General features: G+C 36.1%; 1 protein-coding gene across 1 annotated transcript in view; it reads left to right on the top strand.

Moving 5' to 3' along the window:
* LOC111156682 overlaps positions 1-5,663 on the top strand; it is a 181,648-nt gene extending 175,985 nt beyond the window's left edge. The window contains exons 12-13 of the mRNA XM_022517711.1: positions 4,142-4,301; positions 5,478-5,663. Coding sequence (XP_022373419.1) covers positions 4,142-4,301; positions 5,478-5,663 — 346 coding nt within the window. The remainder of the gene's footprint in view (positions 1-4,141; positions 4,302-5,477) is intronic.
* Positions 5,664-10,630: the final 4,967 nt, after the last annotated feature.

The following is a 10,630-nucleotide window of genomic DNA, read 5'->3' as shown; positions in this document are numbered from 1 at the left end:
GAAAGAAAGAAAGAAAGAAAGAAAGAAAGAAAGAAAGAAAGAAAGAAAGAAAGAATCAAAGAAGGAAGGAAGGAAGGAAGGAAAGGAGGGAGGAAAGAAGGGAGGGAGGAAAGAAGGGAGGGACAGAGGAAGGAGGGAAGGGAGGGAAGGAAGAGAGAGGGAGGAGGGAAGGAGGGAGAGGGAGAAAGAAACCTGGCATCTGCCCTCAAATCCATCCTCTCCATCAGCCTCTGCACTCACTTTCTTTCCAGGTTCTGGCAATGGCTTAGCTCTTGAATTTGTCCATCTTGTTCTATCCATAGGATCTTTTCTCTGTCCAATGTGCTCTGATCTCTCATGTGACTTACTGTAACGTTAGCCTTTCTACCAACCTCTATATATGCTCTTTTGTTCCTTTTAATCTATTTTCCTCACTATAACCAGAAAGATTTTTAATTAAAAAGTATCAATCACTTCTTGCCTTAAATCCATACAATGACTTCCGATTGCTCTCACATTAAAAGCTCTTTTGACCTGGGTGGGACCCACTTTCCTTACATTATACTCCCGTAACACTCTGCTTTCCTTGTCATGTCATTCTGCTATCTTCCTGCCAGCTGCAGGTCCCCATGAAGGCTCCTCTGTACCCCCTTCCTGGGATTCTTACCTGTCCTCTTCCCTACTGCTTGCACTTACTAAGTATGTGGCATTTGGTAGGCAAAGGTGAATATTTGTTGACTGAGATAATGAATTAATGAGGAGTGAGTGAAGAGGATGATTGTCCCCTTACAAACATGAGACCACATGTATTCTGAAGGCTATATACTTCATTAAACCTACAGTAGAGATATCTCTGGAAATGGAGGTGGAGGCATTCTTGACTACTTCCCATTACGTGCACATTTTTATTTCTGAATTTCTTTTTCCTTTTCTTAAGATTACTTTCCCTCTCCATTTTATTTCGTTTTTATTTTATTTTGTATTTCTCTTTTCCTCTATTTAGTATAATTTCAAACCAAAGCCATTTGAATTTCAATTAGAATTAAACAGAATGGTGAGTATTCAAGTATTTCTAGAAAACCCACAAAAGTTTTTTTCATACATATAAGAACTTCACTGTCATACACCTCACCTAAAATGTTCCACAAGTCTGCTAATTTCGCATGAGTTCTGGCAAGCGTAAGCTGTTTCAGACCTTTACCTGAAGCATTGAAATGTACTTAGACCAGTAGATAAGTAGCTTTATCAATAAGCACATTGACTATGATCTCTGTAAAGCCATACTGCTAAACTCATTTTGTTATTTTTAGATTTAGAAAGAAGCAATCATAATTTATATGTATATATATATTTTTTTTTTCTTTTGGAGCTAGTTTAAGTTATAGACTCCATCCTTTTCATGACCCTTAAAATACTGTATTAGCTAAATGTTCACACTTGTCCTTTTTAGCTTTAAAAGAAATGTCACATCCTAGGTTTCTGTAAATGACCCACATTCAGATGTGAACCAAACATAATAGCTTCTGCCATTCACCAAGCAATGAATTGCTTCAAATGTAGGACACAGGGCAGAGGACTTTGTAAATTACTTTGTTTCATTTGGCCGTCATCAGAACCTGTGGCATAATATGTGACCTATTTCTACAAACAATAATGCCTACGGCTTTGCAGACAGGTGGAATACAGTTTCTCTTTTAATTACATTTTGAAGAAATAATTTAAAAATGTAAAATTTTCAGACACTTTGAATAATTGTATTGTTAAAAGAAATCCAAATTTGTAACCATCATCATGTAATGATATAGAATATCGTAAAATATTAGCTTTTTATTAAATAGGAACTCAAAACCTATAAAATGCAAAAATAGCACAATGAACTTGGATATTCTTCTCCTAATGTCACTAATTATTGAAATGTTTCCATGTTTGGTTTTCTCTTTCTCTTCTCTCATCTAATAGGTCTAGTATCTTCAATTTTATACAAATCAATCTGATCTTCATACACACACACCCAAAATAACAAAAAAGGCATGGGAATACATGTGCATCTAACTGTGTGTGTGTGTTATTTCATATCTATTTGAGAATAACAAACTTTCATAACTAAATATGATCATAGGAAGTTTAAACTTAATACTTTATTAACTGGCTCCAATGTTGTTTCCACATAGAAAATAGTCCGTTGCTTTCATCAATGTCTACCAGTGTCCAGTTTGCTTATGAAATAATCATTTTAATTTTTATAAATAAATACATTTAATATAAATAATAAATTTTATAAAGAAAATAAATTTAATTACAAAATTTATTGGAAATGTTTTGACATTGTATGTCTTTATAGAAATTTTCTTAACATTTAATTGGACCTCACTTTCTAAAGAGAACCAGAAAAATAAAGTTCAATAGATTTGCACCATCTTTGATCAGTATGGTCTCCCTCACACCCCAAAATGATAAAATAACTCACTTTTGGGTAAATGTTATATTGCTTGACTGATTATATAATCAAATGAATTATGTAATTATGAACACTCAATTTATTTTTAAAATTTTGCTCATATAACCACAGACTATTTTCTCCTTTTTAATGTAAACTGGCTTTATAGGGCTGGAAAATATGCTAAAAACCAGTAACGGCTGGTAACTTTATTCATTTACAACCCATCATAAAGCTTTTCACTGGAACATGCCACTCAATGTGGCAGAAAAAAAATGTAAAAGTAAGACTAAAATGCAGTTGATCTTTGTACAGCTTTCCATATTCCATTGTGTCATTATGTTCTCTGTTCAAACATTTGTGTACCATCCTGTAGATCTGGGCTTGGATGTTTACATAATTATTCTTTCACACAAAATGAAGGAGATATAAAGAGGAGACAGACATTTTCTGGGCAAAAGGAACAGAAGCTAGCAGAAACAGGACTGTGATTCCTAATTAATTCAAAGTTAATTGCATTGTTGATAATCCTGCTCTTAAAATCTTCATATAGAAAATGTTTATAGCAGCGAATTGACAGTAATTTAACTACATTAAATCTTACTACCATTAAAGGAAAAAGATGGATGTTACATTAAACAAGCTTAAGAGTGGTAAAGACTAGTTCTTGCTTAACGAGACAACTAGCAAATCATTCAAATGGCTGACCTAGAATCTCAAAGCACAGTAAGAGTAGTAGTTGAATTTCAGGATGGTACCAAGCCATATGGCCTGTCTTGGGCCATCAGTGACACTGGCTGGCAGTCTTGCTTTTATTTCCACTCTGTGATGAGTATAAAACAGAAGGAAGCAGAGACCCACAGATCTTGGCTGGCAGGTAGGGTCAAAAAAATCTATTCTACCCTTCAGAAAGGAAGAAGTGAGATAAAGGTCCTTAAATGAAGATCAGTGCTGTACAGATTATTTTCACTAAAGACTTAGATGGTGAAATGAAATGAACTTTGGTGTTAGTTCTGAGTTTAAATTCTGTCTCCATTACTTATAAATAATAGGACTATTTTTTTTTTAATTTTAGTGTATTCATATGTAAAAGACAGGATTAAAGAAAGGCTAGATAACGTAATGGATGTGAAAGACCACCTTTATTATGGGAACTCAGTAAACTTAGTTTACTCTATTTAAAGCAAAATATAATTTTCCTGATCTTTGAAATTAAATACTTACAATCCACCATTTTGTATAGAAAGGCACTTCATGTAATGCTCAACTATCTTGGTACTCCAATTCATAAGTTGGGCGTTTGGTAATAACTTTTAAAATGGTTAGTTTATTGATACTGTGATACACTAAGGTTCTTAACTGTAAGTTTCCTTTGATAAATCTCTCACATTTGACTTAATGTGGTATTCATAATACAAACTAATGGCTAAATATTTCCTAATTTTCTACTGTCTACTACTTAGACATCAAAAATCAGAAATAGTAGGCTTATAGGAGATAATTGCAAAAAAAAAATCAGATTATTCTTTGATTATGATGTTTAATGGAGGATAGTATAAAATTATTTCTGGAATGTAAGTCAAATAATTTCTGAAAGATAAATGGGAACAATGAACTAGAATAGAATAAATAGAAATTGACAAAAGAAACAAATTATTTAACATTTTTGGAGGGCAAAAAGTAAATAATATTTGGGGAACAAAAATAACATGGTTTTGTTCTTAGATTGCACAATGATTCTTGGATATTAGATGCATTTCAGCGCATCTATAGTGAAGAAACCAAGTTTTTCGTACCATATGATTTGGAGATTTCCAATCAGGAGCTCAGCTACATAGTGAAAAGGTCTGTGCAGTGGAGAGGAATCCATGGTGAAAGGAAGAAGGTGAGTTGCTCTGAAGTGGATTTGTTTTTTGACTGCACAAGAGAAACTCATTCTGTTAGCATATCAGTTAAGTCGGTACATTTTCTCACATTGTTCTTGAAGTCATTTATTATTGTATTTGACTGCCACCACTATACAAATCTTGCAGCTTGGCTATATATTGATTATTTTTTATTAGCTGAAATGAGGAGACATGGCCAGGTGGTTCTTAAAGTGAAGCACTGTTATTTTCTTACGGGAATATTTTTGATACCTGCTGTATATATATTAGGCAAAATCACAAAAGGGTTGTGAAGAATATAAAAGAAGCTAGTGGAGAACCTGGGTGGCTCAGTCAGTTAAGCATCTGACTCTTGATTTGGCTCAGGTCATGAACTCTCAGGGTCATGAAATGGAGTCCAGCACTGGGCTACATGCTCCACAGAGATCCTGCTTAAAAGTTTCTCCCTTTCCTGCTGCCCCTCCCCTGTGTGCTCTCCCTCTCTCAAATAAATACGTAAATCTTTAAGAAAAGAAAAAATAAAAGAAGCTAGTGACTTAATTCCCACATAGGACATGATTGCTGGCTTCCATGTCATCTAGGGAGGATAAGAGGAAAAGAATATTATTTCTGTTTTTCTCCTTTGATGCCTTCGTTAGTCAGTCCCCTTGCTTCTCTTCCCCTTTCAGGAATTTCCTTTCCAGACTTTTCCATTGGCTCCATCAGCCTTTTCTGTGTTAGTGTCTTTCAGGACCTGTATTTGGTTTCTTTCTCTTCTTACCCACTTTTTTTAGTTAACCTCCTTGCGAACCATATCTTCCACCGTGCTGAAGATTCTCAAATGTGTATCCCAAGGCTACACTTCTGTTCTAAATCCTAAAGTAATATAATCCAGCAGCCTACTTGATATCTTCAGGTGTATGCCCCAAAGAGACCTAGACCCAGTGCGTTCCAAACAAAATGGACTTGACACATATTGTTAACTAACAAATGCATTTCTCCTGTGTCACAAAACCACGGGATTCACACATCCACACCCTCTGTATGTGGCATTTCCATCAACTCGGAATCACAAAGATTCAAAACTCAGAGTTTTTCTAGATTTTGTCTCCTAGATTTTTTTTTTCCCAGTTTGATCATCCAGTTACTTCTACTGACTTTACTTTCTTAATATCTGCTCTTCTCTATTCCACTAGCTCCTGGACATCTATGACCTCAATGCCCAGCTTCTGAAGAACAGCAACACTCTGCTAACTGGTCTGTTTACCTGCAGGCTCACGCTGCAGTTACCATGTCACACACCATCCATGAATTCATTCTTTAGAATATTTTTACGATGCAGATCTGACCCTCCATTTCCCTGCCATAAACCCTTTGCCTGAAGAGTAAAAGCCAACATTCAGACTAATGAGTTTTTACCATTTGATGGGATTCTTGTCGACCTCTCCGGTGATGTCTCTTATATCAGCATCTCGCTCATCCCTTTTCTGCCTTCCTCTTGCCAAATGTTTGTCACTGAAATGTAGTTATGCCATATAAAAATAAGGGTAATTTGCTAAATATGATATATTGTTTTACATTGCCATCCATCCCTCCCCGTCTGGAGGAGCATCCTTTCAGCTTCTCAGGTACTACCTGCCAAACCAATTCTTCATCCAGGCTGACCTGGAGTGCTGGTTTGATGGAGCCTGCCCAGAGAGGACCATCTTCTTTGTGTCAAAGCTGCTTGTTTTATCTGACCCTTCTAACACACAATCTGAGAATTATCTGTGTTTCCCTCTTCTTTTCTAGACTAAGATCTTGTGCAATAAATGAATGGTTTCTCCATATTTTTCTTCTCAATCTTAATAGTGTCGGCAGAACATAGTACATTTTTGCTATTTTGCTATTTGTTCAGTATGAATGCAAGCTTGAATGATTGAATAATTGAACATATTTAATTTGCCAATATAATGAACATATAATCTACCTCATTCCATTCTCTACCTGATAGGAACCTAAACATTAGCTTTCAAAAAAAATCTGTTAATATATGTAATATGTCTTGAATTCTGTTAATTTTACTGGTAAACATAACAACACCACACCAGACATTTCCATAATCACTGTCCCTGACTTGAAGTAAAACACATTTCACTTCATGATATATTCATCCTGGTTTCTTCTTCAAAAAATCCTTGACAACAGCATCATTTTTAAAAGGCCCAAATTGTCTAAATCATCCTACAAATTAAGCAAAGAGTGCTTTCTCTGCAGGATAATGTCAAAGTGACTGGGGTACATAGAGTATATTTATTTCATTATTAAGCTTCACAAGATGGAAGTTAAGGAATTTGGAACCAATCCAAAGTTGAGTACCAAAATGATCGGAGTTGAACAAAGGTAACTGACAAGAGAATACAGAGGAAAATAGAGAATTATTTTATTGTTTATGATCATTTGTTTTGTCTAGGAAAGTCTGAAAGAGTGAGAGATAGGAGAAAGTGCAATGGGGAGAGGGCTGGGAATATAAAGGGGAAGAGGAAAATGAATGTTTAGGTGCTAGAGGGAAAATTAAAGGAGATCATGAAATTCTTTAGTTCCTTAAAATTAATATTTATTCTGTCCTTTATAAAATGGCTTAGCTGACCCATGATGAGCAAGAGTAGAACTCAGGAAAAGACCTCAAACCTTGTGTGTTCATAATTCTGACAGTGAATACACATTTAAAGGGATCAAAGAAAAGACAGTTGGATTAAATGTAATTAAAGTAAATAATTTAATCAAAGGCACTTGTGTCCTAAGTAAAATATTTTGGCTTAGATTCTTTTGGGCCATTAACAGACATTAATATATCTAGATAAATTGCTGCTGTCTCTTCCCCAACATGTATAGACTCAGAATCCATCAGTAAGGAGATTCACAGAGATGTTTATGCACATCACTTGAAAATCTGGAGAGCACCTGTTATTTCTCGTTGTTGGGTTATGTTTATTAAGCATACAGAAACATTCCTAAACTTAAATGAATAGACATACATATTTTATTTGTTATGTCTCTTCATGACCTGTCATTTATACCATGAAAACGTCCTCTTATTTATGATTAATTTTTTAATGTTCTTCTTAACCTGTTTTACATTTCCTTGTTTAGTTTATTTCAATAGGAAATCAAGATAGTCCTGGTGAGTAATTGAAATACTAATTTCAAGGTACAATGACAGTTTAATTTAGACCACTCATCTATAATCTAAAATGCTAAATTAAGAGTGGAACAGACACTTTAATATAAAAGTATTTCAAGTAAGTAGTCTAGAATTTTTGTACTTTAAAAATTTGATCTAGATCTAGATGTGCTATTAAACACATGCTTCTCGTTTTTATGCTCTGGATTAAAAATTGCCACATAAATGGATACCTTATAATATGCTTAGTTTCCTTTTATTAAATTGATAAATGCAAAAGCACAGAACACATTTACAGTATGATGAGAATTTAGAATTATTTCATTTTGTAATTTTTATATTGTTCATACATATAATTTGTCATTTGTGCAAAGACAGCCAGATGATAATTTCAAAGTATTTTAACCATTTTTTGAAACGGAAAAGGTCACTTTCAGTAGTCAGAAAAGATATCATTCTATTAAACTAATTTGCCTACATGCAAATTTTGTCATTTTTACCTCATTAACTATTTATCATGAGTAAAAATATATATATTCATGAAGGGGCAGCTCACAGGCTGATGGAACTGGAACTAATATTTTGCAACTCTAATGATTTTTTGCATCCTTAATTAGATAGCATAAGGTTGATATGATTAGGTCAGGATGTAGTGTTTTTCATTAAAATACATTTTAGAAGCTGTATTCATAATCTGCCCTTGCAATTAAATAATGAGCCTATGAATTTAATATTATCGACCCAATTATTATCCCATGCAAACGTATACCTTTAATAAATTTGTGCCGTAGGACCTTCATTAGCAAGGGAAGAAATGATATTTCTAGGTACATAGATTGAATGGCTATGGTTAAACTTATATAATGGTTTTAAACATACCAGGAAGCAAAGCTTCAATACTTAGGAATTTAATTCCAAAATGGGCCTTACTATTTGTTGAAGACTAATTTACTCGGTAATTATTTTCTTAAAGAAACTACCACTTTAAAAGGGGCTACTGAAGCTCATAAAAAGAGCAGGATGTTAGGCAGAGAGGAAGGGTTGGAGAAAGTTGTGCCTCGTGGGACAGTGGACAGTGAAGTTAAGAAATCCATTCAAGCAGCATAACTGGAAGACATAAAAGCTAAAATGTCTATTTCCTGAGTGTCTGGGAACTACAGGATGCAATTCATGAAGATTATCATTTTTGTTGCTGTATGTTAGAATAGTTTTTATTAAGAGCCGGTTATACGTGGAATTATGTAAGGGACTCTGAGAAGGAGCTACCCAACTCTTGTCAAGAATGCATTCAGGGAAATACAAGCACATGTAGAAACATACCCTGTTTTCTCTTCTTTGTATAGGAGTTGCTGTTTATCTACTACTCTTGTGCCCTCGGATGGTGACTGTAACAATTCCCTGAGTTCTTTAGTTGTTGAAATTCTGATCTGAAGGTTCTATACAATCTATAATTCTTAATAAAATAAGATGATTAAGAAAAACTGAATTTCCATTTAGTAATGAACCATCCCAGGTGAACCTTACGCATTGTTACTGACACAGCCAACCGCAGGCAGCAAGTCATGTAGTGACTACACTGTTTTCCTAGAAATACTACTCATTTTTACTGCGGAAATATGGTCAGGGAGGAGGAAAAGCTTCCTTGAGGATCTTGAGGGGCAAAGTGGTAGCAAATAGATACATGGGAACATGTTGATAGGGATTTGGGACAGAGACACATAGACAGAGACAGATAGAATTTTCCGTGCCGGAGGAGGCAGTGAATAGAGGTACAATGACAGGAAATGCCAAGGCAAGTTTGAAAACTGAAAGCAATTTGTTTGGTCTAGACCAAAGGACAGAGGGTAGAAGAGAGTGAAAGATCAGCCTGGAGAAGGAGTTTAGAAACTGGAAATGTGCACAGTACTGGGAACTATATATTTATCATAGGCAACAGGAAGCCATTGAAAGCTTTACTACAAAGAGGTAGCTCATTCCAATAAGGATTTGGGTTGCCTTTGCACTGAATTTTATAAACGGTTTATTTTATTTTTTATAAGATTTTATTTAATAATTTGAGAGAGAGAAAAGGAACATGAGCAGAGGGTAGAGGCAGAAGCAGACTCTCCATTGAGTGGGGAGCCCATTGTCATTGTGGGGCTCAATCCCAGGACTCCAGGATCATGACCCAAGCCGAAGGCAGACACTTAACTGACTGAGCCACCCAGGCACCCCTAAATTGCTTATTTTAAAGTTCTAATGTTTTGGGGCTCAGTGGGTTAAGCCTCTGCCTTTGGCTCAGGTCATGATCTCAGGGTCCTGGGATTGAGCCCCGCATTGGGCTCTCTGCTCAGTGGGGAGCCTGCTTCCCCCTCTCTCTCTGCCTGCCTCTCTGCCTACTTGTGATCTCTGTCTGTCAAATAAATAAATAAAATCTTTTAAAGTTCTAATGTTTTTAATACACTCTGTCTAATACATAGCTCAGTTTTCCATCAATTTTTCAATTCCATTCCATCCCACATCTTAGAGATTGTGCTTTACGGGTCACCAAGTATTCATCATCTTGATCTGCAGTGGGGGGATAGGTTTTGCAAGCTCGATGGGGACTTGAAAGTAGGTGAAGATAAATGACAAGCTAAATTAGACCTAGGCAAATTTGAAATTAGGAATGGCAGGTAGAAGCAAGTGGAAATGGAAACTGTAAGGGCCTATTTAGCCAGAGTGGCCCCACCTCGGTTGAACTGCCATTTTGCTGTTTACGCAGTGGGACTTAGATTGACCCTGACCCCCCAGGGGAACTTACTTAGGAGCAAGTCTGGGAAACCAGTTCCAGATAACGGCCCAAATACAAGGGTGGGTTAGGTCAAGCAGAGATAAGGACCCAAATATAAGGGTGGGTCGGGTCGGGTGGAGACAGTCAATCAGTGGGGGCGCATACTGTCTCCTAGCTACCAAGGTGATAGGCTAGTTTCCATAGCTACTATGGGGTGAATTGTAATTCAATTGGCCACCTGTGTGTGGCCAGGCCCAACCACATGGCTTTTGCTCTATAAAAGTTAGTCTGGAGAGCAGGGAGGGGTCGACCTCTCTGTAAGGGGCGGTCCCGACCAATCAGTTTGAAGGTCGGTTTGATTCTTGATGCTTGGCATGAAATAAAGCTTTGCTTGACCTTCGCTTTGTATCAGTCTCGCTCCTTTAATCATGGAC

The sequence above is a fragment of the Enhydra lutris genome, unplaced genomic scaffold (assembly GCF_002288905.1).
Source record: "Enhydra lutris kenyoni isolate GAN:26980312 unplaced genomic scaffold, ASM228890v2 scaffoldscaffold48, whole genome shotgun sequence".
In the NCBI taxonomy this organism is placed as follows: Eukaryota; Metazoa; Chordata; class Mammalia; order Carnivora; family Mustelidae; genus Enhydra; species Enhydra lutris.
This window is presented reverse-complemented; position numbering and strand designations above follow the sequence as displayed.